General features: G+C 43.4%; 1 protein-coding gene and 1 long non-coding RNA gene across 3 annotated transcripts in view; one reads left to right on the plus strand and one right to left on the minus strand.

Moving 5' to 3' along the window:
* Nup133 (nucleoporin 133) overlaps positions 1 to 22,663 on the minus strand; it is a 54,449-nt gene that overhangs the window by 26,062 nt on the left and 5,724 nt on the right. Inside the window, exons 3-12 of the mRNA XM_031341761.1 lie at positions 21,983 to 22,086; positions 19,262 to 19,369; positions 16,798 to 16,932; positions 15,695 to 15,865; positions 14,289 to 14,444; positions 13,525 to 13,595; positions 10,026 to 10,173; positions 7,014 to 7,161; positions 5,136 to 5,293; positions 2,831 to 2,922 (exon numbers count right to left, since the gene is read on the minus strand). Coding sequence (XP_031197621.1) covers positions 2,831 to 2,922; positions 5,136 to 5,293; positions 7,014 to 7,161; positions 10,026 to 10,173; positions 13,525 to 13,595; positions 14,289 to 14,444; positions 15,695 to 15,865; positions 16,798 to 16,932; positions 19,262 to 19,369; positions 21,983 to 22,086 — 1,291 coding nt within the window. The remainder of the gene's footprint in view (positions 1 to 2,830; positions 2,923 to 5,135; positions 5,294 to 7,013; positions 7,162 to 10,025; positions 10,174 to 13,524; positions 13,596 to 14,288; positions 14,445 to 15,694; positions 15,866 to 16,797; positions 16,933 to 19,261; positions 19,370 to 21,982; positions 22,087 to 22,663) is intronic.
* Positions 1,543 to 17,541, plus strand: LOC116070382. 2 transcript variants are annotated; one of them, XR_004110372.1, is made up of 3 exons: positions 1,543 to 1,650; positions 2,150 to 2,306; positions 17,221 to 17,541. It is a non-coding gene; the product is annotated as an uncharacterized LOC116070382 (long non-coding RNA). The 2 variants fall into 2 exon arrangements; XR_004110371.1 differs by having other exon boundaries at positions 1,549 to 1,658.

The following is a 22,663-nucleotide window of genomic DNA, read 5'->3' on the forward strand; positions in this document are numbered from 1 at the left end:
CAACAAAACCAAAAGTCATGTTCTGAGTGCAATGGGACAAGTCTGACACCCCAGCACTAGGGGTGCAAGGCTGAGGGAGGATGACCTCAAGTCCTAGGGTACCCTAGGCTACATAAGGAGCTCCTCAAAAGACACTCTGGGAAGAGGCAAACAGAAAAGAAGTACCAGCAAGCTCATCAGTAGCCATGGCTGTGAGGATGAGAGAGGCATGAAAGCCTTCCCAGAACCTTCCCAGCAGTGCGGCCCCACTGATCCTGTAATGTGAGCCCCAGAAGCCACAGAGTTTATGGTGATCTGTTTTGGTAGCCACAAGAAACCAAAATAAAAGCTACAGTGGCTGGCTGCATTATCGTGTACAGTCTACAAGAACATCATGAGAAATCTGTGCAAGATAAAATAACCCAAATCTCTCTAGTAAGACTGAACCATGCAATACAAGGCCATAAATACTATACTGTCTAGTGGTGCCCCCACGTGGACAGGACAGGGAGTCCAACAGACCATAAACAAGTCAGTGTTAGACTGACAAGCTTAGAGTCTAACAAGTGAACATGCACTGTCCTGCACCATTGAGTGAGAGGATGGTGGGTCAGGGCCTAAGAACTTGGCAGTAAAGGTAGTAAATGCTGAAAAACCATCCTTCCAAACAAAGATGAGGAAGGCAGACTACTGTTCCTTCACTCCTTTCCTCAACCCCCACAAAAGGAATCAGTAACCATCCTGCCTACAAACTCACAGCTCCGGCAAGAGACAGACTTGGCAGGCAAGGCGTGGCCATGATTTCCCCAAGTCTATTTAAACGTAAACCAGTCCTGCCAATGAAGGAAAGTACGTAGTAACAGGAAGAGAATGTGGTAATAAACTGAAATGTGAACCAGTGCCCATGATGCTTCCACTGTACACTCATGCCCTAAAACCTAGACAGCACAGTTCTAAGGCTACTGTGCCCCAAGCACACTCCAGTATATCAGAAATCCTGCACTCCACAAACAAGCCCAGCCAGCCAGTGAGAGAGTGGGGTGGTCAAGTTCCAGGGGCTGTTTGCATAGGTGACTCATCTGCTAAAGACACGTGGTCAGGATGTGAAGGGCTGAAATGATCTCCAGCTGCTGACAACGGGGGATGGAGCCGCAGGCTTCCTACAGGCTATGGAGATCTACTTGTACAAAACTTAGCCAATAATTACAGATGCTTCCCCAAACTCTCATCAACAAAATACATTGTGTTTATATTTTTTGAATAAAGAAAAATGAAAACCAAATAATATGAAGCTAAAAAAATAGACATTTGAAAGTTTTCTCTGTTATGTTTGACTCTCAGGACTATTTGACAATGTTTGTAGATAATGTGGTTATAACAAACAGGGCGAAGGACCAGTGTGGTACAGGCTTCTAGTGGGAGAGGCCAGAGGTGCTGCTCAACAGATGCCCCCAACTGGTTACCTGTCTCAAATGTCAAGGCAGTGGTCACACTCTACAGGAAGTAAAGAGCTGCCAGCCAAGGCCCTAGAAATGTGAGAAGTCCAGGCCAGAAACGGCCACAGCAGAATCTGGGCACAATGAGAACACAGCTGGGACTTGCCCAACTGCCACCTGATCTCATCTCCAACAGCCAAACGGCAGAATCTGAGCAAGCCTGAAGAACCACTAGGTTCTGTGGTAACTAAACCTCAGCTAAAAGAGATACTTCCATAGCACCCATATAATTCAATCTGCAATTCATTTGCTTTGATACTTTATAAGGGAGACCTTGTCCACTGTCATCAAGACTGCCAATTTTAATGGCCATTGTTTCCTATGAAGGCTGTGTTAAGATCCGATGCTCCCAACCTATGTGGGGCCTCTTTCAGCTGTCAGATTCAGATAATCCACCCAGAAAGACTTCCTCAAAATGGCACACTCACCACTAGCTCTCAGTACCTACCAGTGCACAGCAAGCATCAATAAACTGTGACCCACACAAGCAGGAAGCTGTAGCTTATGTTTTTGTATATTGTATGAAGTTTATCCTTATATTAGTCAAATACTGATTTTTCTGCCCTCATATCTTGTTTCAATCTAGACAGGGCATTGTAATGCTTATACCAAGAATCTCCTGTCTCAAATCTGTATAAGCAATTCTTACCATTTATTCTCTACCTTATCAATAGATATTGATCACCCAATGGCTGAGCAGAATAGAGAACAAGGTGGGATGTCAGTCAACCAGAGAAAGGAGGAGATTCAGATCCTCGAGGAGAATGGAAGGTTTGGAGCCACGAGGAAGGGTGTGTGGAGAAAGATCACAGAAACACACTTGAGCCCAAGGTGCAAGAGCAACAACAATATACAAGTACAATGGAATAGGGCTAAGAGGTAGCCAGTGCAGCATAGGAAGTTAAGGTAGATTATTTAACTGATCAGCTATTGAGGTGCAGTTTTAAATCTTGGTTTCTCTGTATAGTTATTGGGGACTAAATTAGCTGCTAATATTTATATTAAGTATAATTCATTTACAATACACTGTGATTTAAAATGTGCTATGCCAGCTGAGCATAGTGGTCATGGCTACAAATCTAGCACTAGAGGGACAAGATAGGAGGACCAGCCTGAGTTACATAGCAAGACCCGTACAAACAACTGAGGGGTGTGTGTGGATGTGTGCTGGGGTGGTTAGGAGTGCCACTGGCTCCTGCAGAGGACCTGGATTTGCTTCCTGTCACCCTTATCAGGTGCCTCACAATTGCCTGTAACTCCAGCTCCAAGAGATCTGATGCCGTTTCCTGGATTCTATGAACACACACACACACAGACAGAGACAGAGAGAACTTAAAAAAAAAAAAGTGCTCTACCTGCAGTACTGTAGAAATGCAGCTTTAAGCAGTTTTGTCTTGTCTTCATGGGCTACAGTTTCGTTTTTTGTGGTGGCCTCGAAAACCATACTCTGCAAAGAAGAAAGCTATGGCTTAAGAGGTGAAGGCACAGGATCGTTCGTACTTGAAGGGTGATCCTGCGACAGATTACACAGCCAGAGCTGATTGCCAATGACCAACCAAAGCCCTGCAGGAAAGGCAGGTAACAGGGCTTTTTCACCATTGGCCAGAGCTCTTCCAACTATCCCTATGCTTGTCCCAATGGGCATTAGCACATGGGGAAAGACATGGCTGAGCAGGCCTAAGGAGAACTAAGAAATGGAGCAGTGTAAAAGGAGTATGGAGCAGCACTACTATACAGCCACATGGTCACCAACAGGAGTTAAAATACACCACATTCCATCAAATCACTCCAATATTTTTTGTTGTTTAAAATGTTTATTTTTATTTTATGTATATGAGTGTTTGACTGCATGCTTATGCATACACATGTGCTATACCTGATGCCCTCAGAGGCCAGAAGAGAGAACAAGATCTCTTATAAATAAAGTTACAAATGGTTCTGAGCCACTATATGGGTGGTAGGATCAAACCCAGGTCCTCTACAAGAGCAGCAAATGCTCTACTTGCTTAGCCATTTCTCCGGCATCCCCCCTCCCTCTTTTCTTGAGACGGTCTCACTATGCAGTCTTGGTTGACCTGGAGCTCTCTACATACACCAGGCTAGGCTCTAACTCACAGAGTTCCACTTGCCTTTGCCTCCCAAATGCTGGGATTAAAGACTTGTACCACCATGACTAGCTTCATTCACTTCAACTTTTAACTATGAAAATGGTCTACACAAAATTTAGACATAGGAGCGAATGTCTGTTATTCCAACCTTGAGGAGAACGAGGCAAGAAGACAGTTCAATACGAGTCTGAGCTACATACACAGTAAGACTGCCTCAAAAAAAAAATCTACATACAAAGACTTATAAACATTAGACAAGCCAGTGTCTTATGATGAACGAAATCAAATATGTGAATTTGTCATGTATTTCAGTGGAAGAGGAGACATATTTTAGGCAAATATGAAAATATTTTTTGCAAACTTGTTTGTTTGTTCGTTGGTTTTTTCGAGACAGGGTTTCTCTGTGTAGCCCTGGCTCTCCTGGAACTCACTTTGTAGACCAGGCTGGCCTTGAACTCAGAAATCCACGTGCCTCTGCCTCCCAAGTGCTGGGATTAAAAGCATGCACCACCACTGCCTGGTCTTTTTTGTTTTGTAAGATAAAGCAATATTTTCTTTTATTAAATTTCAGATTCTCTCATACTATAAATTACACAATTATGAGTTGCTATGACATTACTAAAAGTTTCTACTAGCTCCTGTGATTATTGACTTAGTAAACAAGAGTGGGCAGGTTTTAGATTAATCAATTAATTTGTTTATTTGCTTCTAGTAGCAGCTTTTGAGTTTGTTGAAAGAAACACAATTATATTAGTGTCAAAATAATGTTTCTTGTTTAAATTTTTTCATTTAAATCCTTAAATGAAAAAAAAAATCTGTAAACATTATTTTTAGCCTTTTGTGACTAAAATATTTTTTATTGTTTAAAAACTCCAAATTTATAGAAAAAGTTATCTCAGGTTCCAAGTTAACAAAGTTGATTTCTTATTTATCTTTAATCTCATTAAGACTTCCAGAATTCATCTTCTGGTGTCACTGAGAGGGCTCAGTGAATACAGACACTTACTTGCTGTGCGAGTTTGGCTACCTGAGTTTGATCCCCCAGAACCCATGTAAGGTGGCATACAGGTCTGCCTGGCATAAGTGGGGACAGGTCCTTAGGGTCTGGACAGTGAACAAGACAGTAGGCTAAGCCTGGCCACCTTCCTGAGGTGACCACAGGAAAATTCCCAGACCAGCACCCTCAGGAGCTGCTGGACAGTGTGTGAGACATTCATGCTGCCGATGCTCCAGAATCTCACGGCTGCACAATGTGTGCAATGCCATGGATGCTCCACTGAGCCCAGGAACCACACCAGCAATCGCCCTGCACCCCATTCCTAGGAAAGGAAAGGGGAGGAAGAAGCACGAGTTGTCCCAAGTCCTTACTCAAAGATACAGAGGAAAGAGCAGAAGGAATGGCTGCGACCTACAAGCAGCTGCTCTGGGAAGGGAGACCTGGAGATGGGAGACAAGAGAACCAGGAACTGATTTCACACACCTTTTACACGGCCCATCATTTTGGTGTGAATGTGTTGATAAAGAAAATGCTAATCGATCTTTGGACCCTTACCTCACTGCCCCGGCCACCAACTGAAGAGGTCAAAGACTCCTCCAGGTCTTCTGCTAACAGGGATACATTCTCCCTTGGAGTGACAGACACCAGACCACTGTTCCTAGAGAAAAGGATAGGAACACCACCACAGGAGCCAGCGCCTAAAATGCCATCTCCTGAGAACAAAGTATACCAACATTGTAGGTTAACTCCACAGATCTACCACTCCAACTACCCTGGTGGCCTGTGACCTTTCTTGTTTATGACACTTAAATAAAGACCTTGTTCCTACTCTATGAAGCAGACTGCCTTTCCACTTTAAAAACAAGAAAAGCTGGGCAGGAGTGGAGACTCAGTTAAAGCACTAGCTGCTTCTGCAGAAGATGAGTTCAGTTCTTAGTGACCTCACTGAGAGGTGTAAACTCCTGAAACTCCAGCTCCAGGGACTACACCCTCTTCTGGCTTCCACTAATACCCCTGTTCCTGCACAGATAAAAAATCTTGAAAAACGGGCTGGTGAGATGGCTTAGCGGGTAAGAGCACTGACTGCTCTTCCAAAGGTCCCGAGTTCAAATCCCAGCAACCACATGGTGGCTGACAACCACCCATAATGAAATCTGACGCCCTCCTCTGGTGTGTCTGAAGACAGCAACAGTGTACTTACATATAATAATAAATAAATCTTTAAAAAAGAAAAATCTTGAAAAAACAAAACAACCAACCAGTCAAACCAAAACTTGTCCCTCCAGGGGAGCAGTGTGCAAAGCCCCTCCGCAATTCTTCCAAATTCTTTATTCTGCAAACTCTGAATGGCAGCATCTCTGCCCTGTGGTGCCCTCTTGCTTCCTGCCTAATGGTCTGTCTCTGTTGGGCCAATCCAGGCAGTTGGCAGGCTGCTCTGTGCCTTAGGAACAGCCTACAATATGGGACCACCACACAGCTCTATCTGTGGCCGTGCCTAGACTTTGTCCTCTGCAGCAGTCTTGGGAGGCTGTACCACTGCCCATCAGTATCTACTTCTCTGTCTTGCACTGTAGGCCTGCTCCCGGGATTCTACCTGCCAGGGCTGGACAAATTATTATGATGAGTTTAACTCAGAGCAAGCGTCTCTCACAAACCAAGATGAGCACCCACTTCTCTCAGTGTTAGTTCTTACCTCCTTGGTCTCTTTTGAGGAAAAGAAAAATGTTTTAAACTAATTTTGCTTGTAAAGATAACAGTTGGGGAATTCTACCCAGCTTATGTATTCAGGATGGCTGTGAACTCAGCTGCTGCAAACAATATTAATGTTCCTAACTGGCAGGTAGCAAACCAGAAGCAAAATGTACAATGAAAGAGGAGAAACTACCAAGAATGGCTAATAAGTTGGCCAAAGTGCTTGAATTTAAGAATTATTTATTGGAGGGATGGCTCAGTTAAGAGCACTGACAGGGCCGGGCAGTGATGGTGCTCGCCTTTAAATCCAGCACTTGGGAGGCAGAGGCAGGCGAATTTCTGAGTTCAAGGCCAGCCTGGTCTACAGAGTGAGTTCCAGGACAGCACAGGGCTACACGAAGAAACCCTGTCTTGAAAAAGAGCACTGACTGCTCTTCCAGAGGTCCTGAGTTCAATTCCCAGCAACCACATGGTGGCTCACAACCATCTGTAATGGAATACGATGCCCTCTTCTGATGTGTCTTTAGACAGCTACAGTGTACTCACATACATAAAATAAATAAATAAATCTTTATTTAAAAAGAATTACTTACTGAAACTTGTATAATATTGGTGAATGAATAGACGGATATAAAAGTAGACCAAGAGAGTCCAGAATGTACCATATGTATAGGATTGACAATTTTGACAAAGGTGAAATATAATTCAATGAAGACGGAACCATCTTGTCATCTAAAGTACCTTGTGTATCAAAGACAATCTTCTCCTGAGGAAGAGAAAACTTCCCAGTTCCTGTGGAGCACACAAAGACAGCATTCTCCATGTAAAGATAGGTCATCTGGCTCGAAAAGTTTGGCACCATCAATCGACATGTAATCAGGTCTTCAGACTGTAAAGTAAATTTAGGATTATAGTTAGTAAGGATTAAGACAAAAATATCTGTGTGATTTTCGCAACCATGTTTATATGACACCATTCCACAGAACTGTTAAAATTCTCATTCACTGATTATCCTTGTGAAAGTCAATATACTACACAAGACGATTCACAAATAGGACAGGGAAGGTTTATAATCACCGCTATTGCCTAGACGTTTGTGCTCCTCTTGGAGTTCAGATGCTGAGCTGCTAACATGATAGCATGAGGAGGGCTCTGCTGGGCCAGCCTGCTTACCTTAGTTTAGGCAAGTGCACCAAAAAGTACGTGCTGTCTATGAGGATGGAAACCACAGCTGCTGGAATCTTTCCTTTGGACCTCTAACCTGCAGGACTTCCCAGAGCTTATAAATTATCCAGCCTTAGGTATTTTGCTACAAGGGCAAATGGACTAAGATACTTATCTTATTAAAATTATTTGTTGAGGGCTGGCGAGATGGTTCAGTGGGTAAGTACACTGACTGCTCTTCCAAAGATCCTGAGTTCAGATCCCAGCAACCACATGGTGACTCACAACTACCAGGAAAGAGATCTGACGCCCTCTTCTGGTGCATCTGAAGACAGCTCAGTGAATTACAAGCAAGCAGGGGCCAGAGCAAGTAGGCGGGGCCAGCAGAGGTCCTGAGTTCAATCCCCAGCAGCCACACACATGATGACTCACGGCCATCTGTACAACTACAGTGTACTCATACACATAAAATAAATAAATCTTAAAAAAAAATTATTTGGGCGGTGGTGGCGCACACCTTTAATCCCAGCACTTGGGAGGCAGAGGCAGGTGGATTTCTGAGTTTGAGGCCAGCCTGGTCTATAGAGTGAGTTCCAGGACAGCCAGAGCTATACAGAGAAACCCTGTCTCAATCCCCCCCCCCCCCAAATTATTTGTTGAGCTGCAATTTACAAAAATTTAAAACTCTTCTATGAAGTTAAAATAAGCCAAGTGTGGTGGCAGGTTTAAACACCTTTAATCTGGGCACTTGGGAGGCAGAGACAAAAGGATCTCTGAATTTGAGGTCATTCTGGTTTACAGAGTGAGTTCCAGGTCAGTCAGGGCTATACAGAGAAACCCTGTCTTGAAAAGCCAACCAACGAACCAAAAAGATTATAACTGAAAGTTTGCAACAAATAAGAAATTAAAAGCTCTAAGTTGTTATTTATTTTTATACTGGCAGATGCAGAAAAAAAACCACTTGTGGTTCTGGCCCCCCCTTTTTTAAAAAACAGTCTTGCTCTGTAGCCTTGGCTGACCTCAAACTTACTGGGACATGCTGTCTCTAGTAAGGCATGTACTTCCTAATAAGTGTGTGCCACTACACCAAGCTAGTTCTTTTTTTTACCACCAAACATGTTCAAGCCTAAGGCCCCAAAACAAGCTCTCATACAAGACCATCGAGTATCTGCTCAGATATGAAATAAGAGGAAGAAATATAAGTACAAACTCACTAGACACAAAACTAGGAATACAGTCACCATTATTAAAGAAGCAGTTAAAATTTTGTAAAAATTATTTTTAATGTGTATGTGTGTGTGCCTGGTGGATATGTGCACACAGATGCAGGTACCTACAGGGGCTAGATACTTTGGATCCCCAACAGGTGTCTGTAAGCCACCCAACATGGGTGCTGGGAACCAAACTTGGGTCCTCTGCAAGAGCAGCAAATGCTCCTCATCACTGAGCATCTCTCTAGTCCACTCAAATAATATTAAGAGCACTTCCTTAAAGTGGGACTGTAGGACATATTCATTCTCACATTGTTTTCTTTATACTCCTGGGCACTTTGTGAAAAAGTACAATGACCTTGAGCTATGATTTCCAGTTATACTGAACTGAACACAGGGGAAGGTTTACTCCTGTTAGAAATCAAAGAACAAGAGCTTCTCTTATGGGATTCAGATAAGCAAGTATATTAAGAATAAAGATTCAGTAGCTGGAGAAAGGGCTCTGTGGTTGGTGCTTGTCGCTCTGTGAGAGGAGCCATGTTCGGTCCCCATATCGCTGTGAGATGGCTCACAATCAACTGTGACCAGCTCCAGAGGCACATACAAATGCCTCTGTCCCCCGCAAGCACTGCACTCATATGCAGATACCCCAAAAACAAACAAGCCACGGCCAGGCATGGTCACACGCCTTTAACATCAGCACATGGGGGGCAGAGGCAGGCAGCACTCTGAATTCCAGGATGAGCCAGAGCTTGACAGTGACACTCTGTCTTAAATAAATAAAAATAGAATAGAATTAGATGCTACATCAGGTTAAGTGACACGGCTTCCTCTGGTAAACGTTAGTTATTAGAGAATGTGTTTAACTTCTGTTTATATACTCAACATTAGTGATACTATCTTCTGGTGATTTATTTTGTAGAGTACACAAAACACAGTCATCCCCGAGGCACATGGAATTTGTTTATAATATAAAGATCTCAAAACTGAATCCCAGGAAGACACAATGGCACATACCTATAGTAACAACTTGGGAGACAAGAGACAGAAATATCTTGACTACATAGTTGGACTAGACGACACATCTCAAATACAAATCAACACACAGAGCCCAAAATATGAATCCAAGTATTTCACTATGCAGCTCCCCATTAAACTTCCTTCCCACTCAACAAGCTACAGCACAAGCATCAGAGGTCCGGCTGTGGGCTACCTTCAGTATCATCTTTCTTTACTTCACACTGGGCCAGAGAGTGAGATGGAAAAACGAAAAGCAATAATATCTACAACTATTTTCAAGTCTTGCAAATGAACCTTAAAGATACCAATGGTTATACAGGACTCTGGTGTGTTGTGGCCTCCTTGTAATCTGACTTACCTGGAAAGGTGGATTATATTGAGTCACTTCTACAGTGACTGCATCTGACATCTGGTTACCGTTGTCTTCCACTGTGATCACAGAGTAATAGACAAGACAGGGGTTGTCTCCCAGGTGCCACGCTGCTGCCAAAATCAGGAGCCCATCACTAGAAAAGGGGGGTAGGAAGAGAGAGGAGGCTTCTGTGTTGTTGCTGTTGTTTGTTTTGAGACAGGATTTCCCTATATATAGCCCTGGCTGTCCAGAAATTCAGAGGTCCAAAGGCATATGCCATCATACCCTGCAGGCTTCTTTGTAAACAGTAATGCCAGATTTTTACAAAATTATACACACTCACCACATAAACTAGAGCCCTGAACCTAGATATCTGAATACTCAAGGGAAGGAAAAGGCCATTCTCACAATTCCCTTAGTGCAAATGTTTACATTGGCCAACCTGAAAACAACCCAATGTCTTCCACTGTTGAGCAATGATATAGCTACATATAAATCCTGAGATCTCTACATATATTTTCTCTTGAATACTATTTAGCATTGGAAACGAAGAAATTTCTGAATCAATTTTAAATCCACCATGTCAAAGCTGTATTACACAGCATGAGTCCATTTACACAGCATTCTGAAAAAGACAGAACTTTGAAGAACGGATCTAACTGTCAGAGGCACAAAGGGAGGGAAGGTAATCTCTTTCTCCCCACTGCCACCAACAACGAGGTTCAAATTCTGCCTTATGTATGTAGATGCTGCTCTAGCACAAGCAACACATCCTGTTTTGTGTCAGAACTATGGTTAAGATGACTAAACCGTATGCACTTAGCAAGACTCACAGAATTAAAATCAAGCATGGATGGTAGCACACACCTGTAACTGGGGGCACAGAGACAGAAGGACCTGGAGTTCAAGGCCAATCTGGGCCTGTCTCAAACAAACAAGCAAGCAAATAACTCAAAACCTTAGAACTACACACCAAGACGACTCAATATCACGATGTGTGAATTACAGGGCAATCAACCTGACTTAAGATTTTAGTGTGAGGATTAGCACAGTCCATTTCTCAGGTCAAGGGGATCTAACGCCATGAAGCAGCACCTATGCCTGTTCACCCAGGGATGCTGAGCTTATACCTTGGTGCTCATCTAACAGGGTCCTTAAGAAGTGCTTCTAGGGCTAAGATTCCCTGACAACTTTCTAACTCACATCTAATTAGAAAAAACAAAACAAAAACCCATAGTGCTAGAGAGACTGCTCAACTTGTTACTAAGAGCACTTGTTACTCTTCAGAGGCCTGAGATCAGTTCCTAGCACCGACAGGAGGCTCATGAGCATGAAACTCCAGCTTCAAAGGATATGATGTTTCCTGGGTCTACAGGTGTATGTGTGTGAGCATACACACAGAGAATGGGAGACAGAGACAGAGATAGACAGAGGCTATAAATCTTAAACAAAACAAACAAAACAAAACCCTTTACAAAAACCCCACTTGGGAAGTAAAGACCGGCAGGTCTCTGTGAGTTCCAGGCTAGTTACACAGTGAGCCCATGTCTCAAAACAAAACAATCTCCCCCACACAAAATCCCCCAAAATCCAAGAAGTGATTTAAGGCAGTGAAAATGGTAGGTAGCCAATCACAATTCTGCAGTGAGAGCATAGTAAAACGTTGACAAACAGGTTATATAAAAATCTACACACTGGAGCTGGAGAGATGGCTTAGTGGCTGAGAGCACTGCCTTCTCTTCCAGAAGACCTGGGTTCAATTCCTAGTATCTACATGGCAGCTCAGGGCTGTTTGTGGTTCTGGTTCCAGAAAATCTGATACACTCACATAGACATACATGCAGGCAAAACATCAACGCATATGAAATAGAAATTTTTGAATTAATTTAAAAAAAAATCTGTACATTAATAAACTTAAGATGGGAAAATCCCAGCCAGGAGTGAGAGCATATGCCTAGGGTTCCAGTGCTCTAGGGATGGAGTCAGGAGAACCCCAAGCCCAAGGCTAACGTGTGCTACAAAGCTGTCACAAAACAAAGCTAACTTCCTTACATCTAAACTGAAGAGAGCACAACTTTATCAATAATAACCCAATAAAAACTCCTAAGCCTGCTCCCTGAGCATGCAAGCTCAGCCAGTAGCTGTGTGGAAGAACAGCGAGCGGTCAGAAAGAGTCAGTGATAAGGAGAAACAGAACGTTCTCACACAGAAGCAGCACTCCCATGCACTTCCATGGGGAGAGCGCTCACGGACCGGAGAGGACAGTTACTGAGACAAAGAACAAGAGTCTCACAGCATAGCACAGAGGAGTGGAGTCTTAGGGCAGTAACTCCAAAGCAAGCTTTTATCCTCATTCTCAATCAGAAAAGCTATGCCAAGCCCACAGTACCCTAAATTTCCAAAAGCCAGATAAAGATAAATGAAAACAATATGGTTTAATAATGCTTGTAGAAATTAAGAAAATACTATCATTTTTACCTCTTAGGTAGCTTTTACAGGGTTTTCAGATCCTGCTGAGAAATAAGCTAACAGACTCAATAGTGCCAGGGAGATAACCACACCTCACTGTGGCAACTGCAACATCCTTCTGAGAAACAAGGACAACGGCTGTGCCACACCAAAACCAGAACACAGTAAACGCAACTCTGAAACACATGAAAAGTCTCCAATTGTCCAAGTATGGTGGTGTCACATGCCTTTAATTCCAACACTCTGGAGGCAGAGGCAGGCAGCTCTGAATTTGAGGCGAGCCTGGTCTACAAAGTAAGCAAAGAAAACAAAAAGTCAGCCAGCCATGGTGGCACATGCCTTTAATCCCAGCACTTGGGAAGCAGAGGCAAGCGGATTTCTGAGTTCGAGGCCAGCCTGGTTTACAAAGTTAAGTTCCAGGACAGCCAGGGCCACACAGAGAAACTCTGTCTCAAAAAAACAAAAAAAGTCTTCAACTTGGTTTATTTTCGACAGAGTTTTGTATATGGCTTAGGCTAGCCAGGAACCATAATCCTCCTGCCTCAGACTGCCTGAGTGCTGAGACCACAAACTGATCTGCCAAGCCCTTCCTGAGAACTTCTAAGAGGAAACTCAGTCCAAGCATAACCATGCTGAGTCTAGCTCACAATGGAGGATACAGCCTCATTACATCAGCTTAGTCACTGACTGAGAACGCAAGAGCTCCTTCAGTGATGGTAACGAGAACCCAAAGTCTCCATAGAGCAGAGAGACCACTGTTCAGGACTCCCGTGGCAACAGAAAGGAGGGGGTGTTGGCATCACTCTAAGATGGAATAAAGACAGAGCTGGGTCAGCTGTGCAAAACATGAAGATGCGAGTCTAACAGGAGCAGGAATATACTGTTTATAGCTGAGGAATGTTTCAATTTCCCACACGAGCCAACATCACTACCTAAGAAACACCTCTCAGAGGCTTAGTAACCTTAAGAACACCAGCACAGCAGACAAAGATATCAACTTGTTATCCAACTCTTGTAGAACAAGTTAGGTACTTACCAGTTTTGTTTCAAGTCCAAATACTGAATGTTGACCCCTTCTTTAATAGCTTCATAGTTACTTTCAGACCCCTAAATGGAAATACCAAAGTGTAAGCTCCCAGGAGCTACTGTGCTTTTTCTTCCAGCACTGTAGGCCCAGCACCTGGCAAAGTGTTGTGCCCACAAGCAATGAACATTTAAAAATTAGCCAGGTGCACACCTTTAATCCCAATACCTAGGAGGCAGAGACAGGCAGATTTCTGGGAGACTGAAGACAGCTTAGTCTACAGAGTGAGTTCCAGGAGAGGCAGGGCTGTAGAGTGAAACCGTGTCCTTAAAAGAACATTAGGTCAGCTGGGCATGGTGGCACATGCTTATATTCCTAGGGAACAGGTGGCAGAGGCAGAAGGATCGACTACATAATGAATTTGAGGTCAACCTGAGCGACACAGACTGTCTTATATCTTGCCACCTCGTAAATCAACAAGTTAGCCGCTGAGGTCTATTACAGGTAGGAATTGAACACCTACTCATACTTATTTAATGGCTATCTACTTATTACATGGAAATGTGTTCAAATAAATGAGGTAGACAGGCTGGCTGTGGTGAAGCTCAGACAGTCCCAGCACTTGGGAAGCTCAGGCAGTAGGGTTAGAGAGCCCACAACTAGCTTGGGCTACGTAGAGTGAGTCACTGTCTCAAGTAAACAAAAGACAGAGAAGGAGCGAGCAGACACACACCATGAGTGATGTGTAAACAGAAGTGAGCACTACTGATCCTCACCCAAATAGCATCAGTGATGCTCTCCTTCAGGGTTCTGTGCACATCCCAACTGTGAACCTGCTTCTCTGAAGAATCATCCAGTTCCCATTTGCTGATGCTTGAACTCGTCAGGGTGTAGAAACTTGATCTTCCTCTGTCCCACAGAACACTGGCCAGCTGTGCAGAAAGAAGGGGGACATGCTGAGAATGACTTCAATTTCACGTGCTTTATAGCTTTCTGCCTGTAATTATTGTCCCGGGCTCTGTAGGAAGAAGTAAGCTGTGAAAGCAAGACCAACTTTCCAAAGAAGAGGCCTGGGAAGAGCAGAATTGGAAAGCAGAGTTGAGAGATGGGATAGTTACAGTCCTCAGAGAACCAGTGTCTTACTAAATTGGAAAAATATGTAAGAACTCTTTAAAGAAACTACAACAGAGTCTTGAGTGTGAAGTCTATAAACTTAGTAAGTCCTGGAGACATTGGTTATGGCTTTTGAGACAAGAACTTGAAAGGAATCAGGCAGGGAGATGGACACTTATCAGACATGGTCATTGTTTATATGAGTAGATTCTTTGGTACAAAATAGATGTTAAGCTATGTACATGGTTTTAAGTTACGTACACAATGGTTTTTAGTTTAAATCCCCATTGTCTCCATTTCTCCTAATATAGGGCAAGACAAGGCAACAGTGAGGCTGTCCCTGCCTATAATCAGAGCACTGACAGAACAGTGGCAGGAGAGGCACCCACAAACATCTGGGGAACCACCAATGTGCAGAGAGAGAAGCAGAGAGACTATCCTGGTGCTTGGAAACCCAGTTCATCTGAGAAAAGGGACAGCTTCATTAGCAGAAAATGTTCAGTCTATGTTTACACATGACTCAAGAGAACAAGTGACAAGGTGGCCTGAGGTCAGGAACGTGCTGAGTGACCAGAGACTTCTCAGCAGCTCACTACCTCCACCTCCCAGCTCAATGCAGAAAGGGCTCTGCTTCACAAGAGAACAAACCAGAGAAGCTGGCAGACCTAGGCCTACATCCTCCTTCCTCCCAGTCTAGCAGTAGGGAAAGTAGGAGATACCCACACAGACTAGAGGAGTGGAAAAGACACACAAGCCAAATTCAACCTTAACATTTTCACAATTGGGCTGGAGAGACATGTTGAGTCTTCAAGAGGACCCAAGTTGATTCCCAGCACCCTCATGGCAGCTCACAACTATCTGTAACTCCAGTTCCAAAGATCTGATGCTCTCTTCTGGCTTCTTGCAGGTACCAGGCAACCATGTGGCACCCAGAAATACATACACAGGCAAACACTTATACAAATAAAAGTCAAAGAACAGAAACACAACAGCTTACATTCATATGAAGGCAACACCACTGTCAAGGAAAACTTTCAACTTAGTATAAAGGAGTTCTTTATAAACTTACCATGAGGTCACTAGTAGGGGACAGAATCCCGAAAAGGGAAGAAACCCTCCGGCCAATCCCTGAGAGCATGCCTTGGCCCTGGGGCAGGACATGCTGGTAAATCTTTCCTGAGCTTTCAGGAATCAATCGAATCAACTGGCTCCCCATGGAGGACAGGATAAAACTTCCTCCCTGTGAATAAATAAAAAATCCTTTCACTAATTAATACACAAAAATACTCTTACAGAAGAAATAAATTTCACCTTTTTAAATCTGAGTTTTGAATGAAGGGTTTACCACTAGTATGTTCAACAAATGTCAGATTTCTTTTTCTTCTTTTTTTGAGCAGCCTCATGCATTCCAAGCTAACCTTAAATTCACTATGTAGCCAAGGATGACCCAGAACTCCCCATCCTCCTAAATACTGGGATCATAGGTATGGGCCATAACATCTGGTTTAAGTGGTTCTAGGGATGGAATCAAGGGCCCTCCCTGTACCTGTTAAGCCAGCCTTAAATTGCTTCCATAACTGTAGAGTACATAGCAAGTATTCTCCTAGTATCTAAGAGAATTAGTTTCCCTCCCCCCACCTCTTTTTTTTTGGGACGGAAGTGAAGATGGGGTTTCTATATGTAGCCACAGAGATCTGCCTACCTCTGCCTCCTGAGTGCTAGGATTAAAGTTATGCAGCACCAGGCCCAGCTTGTATAAGCCTTTCTTTCTTTCTTTTTTTTTTTAAAGATTTATTTATTATTTTATAAGTACGCTGTAGCTGACTTCAGATGCACCAGAAGAGGGCGTCAGATCCCATTGTGGGTGGTTGTGAGCCACCATGTGGTTGCTGGGATTTGAACTCAGGACCTTTGGGAGAGCAGTCTGTGCTCTTAACCGCTGAGCCATCTCTCCAGCCCTGTATAAGCCTTTCTAATAGAGCTTTTGCAACTGTCCAATGAGTAGCCGCCCTTACTCTAGTTCACACCATGGCTCTCACCTTCTTCTCTTCCTTGCCTGTCTCTGATGCCTCCTAGGTACCTATAGCTGTTCAGAACCCACATTCCCAGCTTCAGACCTCCCTACTCGTCCACACTGCTGCTGTCACACAGCACTGCACTCCTCATACACACCTGCACTGCTGTCAGGAACCTACACATCTTCTCTCCTCCCAAATCTACACAGGTGTCTGAGTAGGTGTCTTCCCTGGCAAGGCTGGGCCAGTAGCGGATGGACCCCTCTTTGGTAGCAACCATGACAGAAACAGCCTTGAAACAAAACCACAGTTATCAGCAACAATGCAAGAAGGCCTTACAAGCAGGAGCCTAAGACACTAATGGAAACAAGAATTTAATGTTTAATTTTAGTATTTTATATATTTACTTATTTATTTTAGAGAAGGTCTCACTGTGTAGCTCTAGCCAGCCCTGAACTCTCAGAGATCTTCTTGCCTCTGTATCTCAAGTACTGGGATTACAGCTCTGTACAACCAAGACCATCAAAATTCTTTAAAGAATAAGCAACAGTAAAATTGTCTTTGTTTTCTCTGTTCACAGACGTGAATCTCACCGTGTGCAGATGGTGTTAGCACCCATTGTAAGGACACACAGCAGTTCTGTCATCCCACTCCTGATGAGACCTTGACGGCCACCCTACCCCATTTTATCCAGGAACCAGTTTCCATCTCTGCACTTCTGGCACTTTGAGAATGTCAGAGAGCAAAACCAACAGACTGAAGTACAACTGTGCTTCTCCACCTCAGCTCTCTCTGAGGTTTCTCTGAGTTACTGCATGCACCTGTGACTGAACTGTCTATTAATGACCACAGGTCATATCCAGCTCCAGAGATGCAAATAAAACTGCTGTAACACAAGTGACCTTTGTGTTAACTTTCCATTTCTCAATCAAAAATTTAAGATTTGTAGGTAGATGGACAGAGCTGGAAAATATTCTATTAACTGATATAATCAGGCTTGGGAAAAAAAACCACTTTGTTTGCTCTCACATGCAAATCTTAGCTTTTCTTACATATTTTTATTTATGTGGCAACCAGTGTACAGAGTCCAGGAAACTAAAAAGGGAGGAAAAAAGCTGTATAGAGAGTGATGAGGTTGGTAATAAACACATGTGATCTGAGGGTGGGAGGGGTTAAGTGGAGATATGGAGCTGTGAGATGCAGGAGACTCAGCTAAAGCTAGGTTACAGATCCCAGCACTGGGGAACAGAGGCAGGTGGTCTCTGTGAGTTCGAGGCCAGCCTGGTCTACAGAGTGAGTTCCAGGACACCCAGAGCTACACAGAGAAACCCTGCCTTCAAGAGGGGGGTTAGGTTGGTGGGGGAGGAAACGACCCTGGGAACCTAGAGTAAGAGCATGCGCTAGAGTCTGCAATATCAAGCTCATCAGCCATTCTACAACTGTACCACAATGCCCCACTGGTGTTCTGTGTGCACTGTTCCAATTGCTGACGGTGGCAAACAGCTCCTCACATGCTTATGGTAGAGTTGTGTCTACTGAAAACTTTGCCTTGATTTTTTTGTCTTTCTTCTTTTTTTTTGATTTATGTATTTTATGTATATGAATGTTTTGCCTCATATATAAATATGCATTATGTACATGCCTGGTGCCTATGGAAGTCAGAAGGAATCTAATTCCCTCTTAACCTCTGGGTCATCTCTGTTTTTAAATTGGATTTATGAGTATTTCTTCAGTCTGTACTTTGTTGTTTCATATTCTTCTTTTTTTTAAATAATTTTTTCTAAAAAAAAAAAAAAGAATTATTTGTTATTTTATGTATATTACTGCACTGTAGCTGTCCTCAGACACACCAGAAGAGGGCATCAGATCCCATTACAGGTAGATGTGAGCCACCATGTGGTTGATGGGAATTGAACTCAGGACCTCTAGAAGAGCAGTCAGTGCTCTTAACCACTGAGCCATCTCTCCAGCCCTGCTTCATATTCTTCTTCTTTTTTTTTTTGGTTTTTTGAGACAGGGTTTCTCTGTGTAGCCCTGGCTGGCCTCGAACTCAGAAATCCACCTGCCACTGCCTCCCAAATGCTGGGATTAAAGGCATGAGCCACCACTGCTCAGCTAATGTGTAGCCCAGGCCGGCCTTGAACTCGTGATCCTCCTGCCTCTGCCTCCTTCAACAAATCCTACCGGTTTGTGCCACAACCGGCTCATATTCTTATTTTACAATAAGTATTGTTTGTTTGAGACAAGGTCTTGCCTTGTCTAACTCTAGCTCGCTTGAAATTTGACAAGACCAGGTTAACTTTGTCCTCATAGAGCTCCACCCATCTGTCTCCCCAGTGTGGGGGATGAAAAGAGTGTATCTCCACACAGGTTCTCCATTAGCTTTTTAAAGAATATGTGTATGCACGTATGCTTGTTTGTCTGTATGTTCACCACCTGCCTGCAGGTGTCTGCAGAGGTCAGAAAAGAGTGTTGGATACCCTAGAAGTGGAGTTGTATGTAATCATGAGTCACCCAAAGTGGGTGCTGGGCACTGAACTCATCTCCTCTGCATGAGCCATACAGGCTCTTAACCACTGAGCCACCTTGACAGCTCCTTCAATCATCCCTAAGTCACCTACCTGAACAGAATGTACTTCACCTGAGGTTGCAGCATAAGACAGTGCCACTAGGTCAGCACTCCAATGGAAATCGCTAGGGGGCAGCTGGAGTTCTTTGCAGACAGACAACTGTGAGGTAAACCCAAATAGAAAAACCATTACATTCAACCCAGTTTGTTTATTCTGGCTCCTCTAATTCTTCTGCATACTTCATGAGTCCATCCTGAAACACTCTTCCACAATATCCTTTTTCCCCAGCTCTTTTTGATCAACAAAGGTCAGGGACACACGGATGCTAAAATGGACTTCTACATGAACTAGTCTGTACTCATTATGCCAGGCCAAGGGCTCTACTCATTACAAGTGGCTCCCAACCTTCCTAACGCTGTGACCCTTTAATGCAGTTCCTCATGTTGCAGTGACCCCTAAATTATGCAGAAACCATAACATTTCATTACTACTTCATAACTGCAATTTTGCTGTTGTTATAAATCCCAATGTAAATATCTATATGATAGCCTTTAGGTGTCATGACCCACAGGTTGAGAACCACTAGGCTAGGGGGAGTGGCCAGGTTTCCTGCAAAACTCTGCTAGCTGAGGTGATAATTTATTTGGTATGTAAAATTATTATGGCCAGAGAGAAACTTATTACACCAAGTTTCCTTGAAACTATTTCTTAGGCTTGCAGCTGCACACTTAGCCCCTTCTCCTAACTCAGTACCTGTGGAACCCCCTTTCTATTTCTAACCGCACATCCTTTCTAAGTAGCTGGGGAGGGCAGCAAGTCTGCAGACACCAGGGTTCAGACAGGAAGGAGCCCACACTCCCACGGGACAATGACCCACAGGTAGTGACAATAGCTGGGAGACGGTCTTTAGAGGAGGCTAAGAGGATGTCATTTCCCACTATGACTCCAACTTACAAAAGAGTATGCTCAGTTCTTAAGCTACTCATATTTAAAGTTGATGTTACCAAAGGCACGGCCCCTCTTCTCCCCACCTGCTAATCATTTTCCAGTTTTAAGTAGGAAGAGACAATAAAAGCTTAGAGTGAGAGAATACCGTGCTGATGTGCTGGGATCAGCTCCTCCTTCCCTTCTTCTCTCTCTCCCTCCTCCCTCTTCCCCCCTCCCTCCTCCCTCCTCCCCCTCTACTCCCTTCCCTTTCCTCCTTTACTCTTTTTTTCCCTGGTTGTCTTGAAATTCCCTGTGTAGACTAAGCTGACCTTGAACCCATAAAACCCACCTGACCTGTCTCTGCCTCACGAGTCTGGAACTAAAGGCATGCACTACCACAGTGGGCTGCTTTGTTTAATTTTAAAACATTATTAATTGTATATGCATAAGTATTTTGCCTACATGCATGTATGTGCACTACAGGTATGTCTGGTGTTGGTGCCTATGGAGCCAGAAGAGGGCATCGGATCCCTTGGGAATTAGTTATAACTATTTGTGAGACACCATGTAGCTACTGAGAACTGAACTGGGGACTTCTGCAAGAACACCAAGTAAGCTAAACTGAGCCATCTCTGTAACCCCTTGCCAGGGTATGTAGAGGCAAAGAAGGTGGCTACCCCAGGAAAGAGGTGGATTGTTAGAGTAACTTACAGGACAGGAACTTACATTCTCAGTATGTGAGAATATGCACACACATGTACACACATGTGCCCATACACTCTCTGTCTGTCTTTCTCTCACATGGGGTTTCCAAGGTTAAAAGTACTCTCTCAAACATGGTGCAGGTTCCTAACCCCTGGTGAACTTTCACTAAAATGTAGAAAGCACACAGGTACACAGTATGATGTATAGATTTGAGCTGGTACTTCAGAAAAACCTCAACTAAAAGGAAGATGATGGTGAGCAAGTTAAGGCAGCTTGTAGCCTCAAGAGAACACAAAGTAAAAGAATACACTAGAGGAGAAGCCGCAATGGGTTGGGTGAGTTCATGAAAACGTGGCCCTAAGGGCTGACCAACTGGAGTTAAGAGCAGGCCACATGAAACATACTAAGTTATAACTTGGCATTATCGATAGGAAAATAGATTTTTAATACCACAGAGGGTAGATATCTGCCCAGCTCTAATGCTGATTAAGGTTCATTGTAAATATAAAGGTTGTGTGTCTTTTATTCAGGAACTAAATGGTTAAAGGCGGGGTAGAAACCCTGGATTGGGATTAAAATTTTCTACAACACATGATCCAGAGCTCAAAGACAGAAGCATCTCAAACTCATGTTCATTTATTTTGACTGCAGTGGGTCATTGGAGAAGGAAAAAAAAAACCACTATTAATAAAAATTAATTTTATTAATTTGTATTAAAAGAGAAGTTTTTTCCAACTAATACACTGAATGTACATTCAATATTTCATTATCCTGAATTTTTTATATTTATTTAAAAATCTGGTGGTTTTCTTTATCCCCCCCGCCCCTGTGTGTGTGTGTGTGTGTGCGTGTGTGTGTGTGTGTGTGTGTATGAATGCTCTGCTACATGTACATCCACATGCCAGAAGAGCAGAAGAGGGCATCGGGTCCCCTTATAGATGGTAAGCCATCATGCAGTTGCTGGGAATTGAACTCAGAACCTCTAAACTTCACCGCTGAGCCATCCAACTAGTCCATACCCTGAATTCTTAATGCTTTCACAGACTGACTGGGTTTCTTTGTGAACTTTAAAGAATAAAGATGCAAATAAAGAACCAGCTGGGACCCCTTTTCCCAACTGGGCATCTGAAGGGCCACTACCTTAGTGACAGGCGACAAAGCAATCTTCCAAATGAGGAGCTTCTCTGAGCATACCAGGCAGGCCCAGCCACCTTCATCAATGTGGACAGATAGCTGGTCATCAGCTGAGGGGATAAGGCATACAGTTAACCCCACATCCAGACCATAAACAGTTCTTTCATTTCTTTAGAGCAACATTTTTTTACCACAGTTGTCACCCAAACAGGAAATTGCATTACTGCCCCTGCAGAAGACTTGGGTCTGGTTACCAGCACCCACACAGCAACATAGATCCATTTAAAACTCTAGCTCTAGAGGAGCCCATCGACCCTTCTGACACTCACAGGCTCATGCATACACATGGTGCATGTATATACTTAGGTATACACAGATACAATTATATCATTAAAATAAAATCAATTTAAAAATGCCAAGTCATATAACTTCCAAATATTTAAGATTAATCTATCAAAAATGAGATTTATTTAGTTCTGATAATTACCTTTAGAAACATATCCAAAGGCAAATACTATTTGGGTATATGTTTAATACTCTCTAATTTTTGTTATAAAAACATCTTTTTAAAGATTTTTTTTTTTTAATACAAATGCTTTAACAGTTGCAGGTCATTCCATGGGCTAGGTAGTGGATATCCAGGACCCAGCAGCAAGGTCAGCGCAACCTCCGAGCACCCTCTCGAAC

This window comes from Mastomys coucha, unplaced genomic scaffold, assembly GCF_008632895.1.
Source record: "Mastomys coucha isolate ucsf_1 unplaced genomic scaffold, UCSF_Mcou_1 pScaffold22, whole genome shotgun sequence".
In the NCBI taxonomy this organism is placed as follows: Eukaryota; Metazoa; Chordata; class Mammalia; order Rodentia; family Muridae; genus Mastomys; species Mastomys coucha.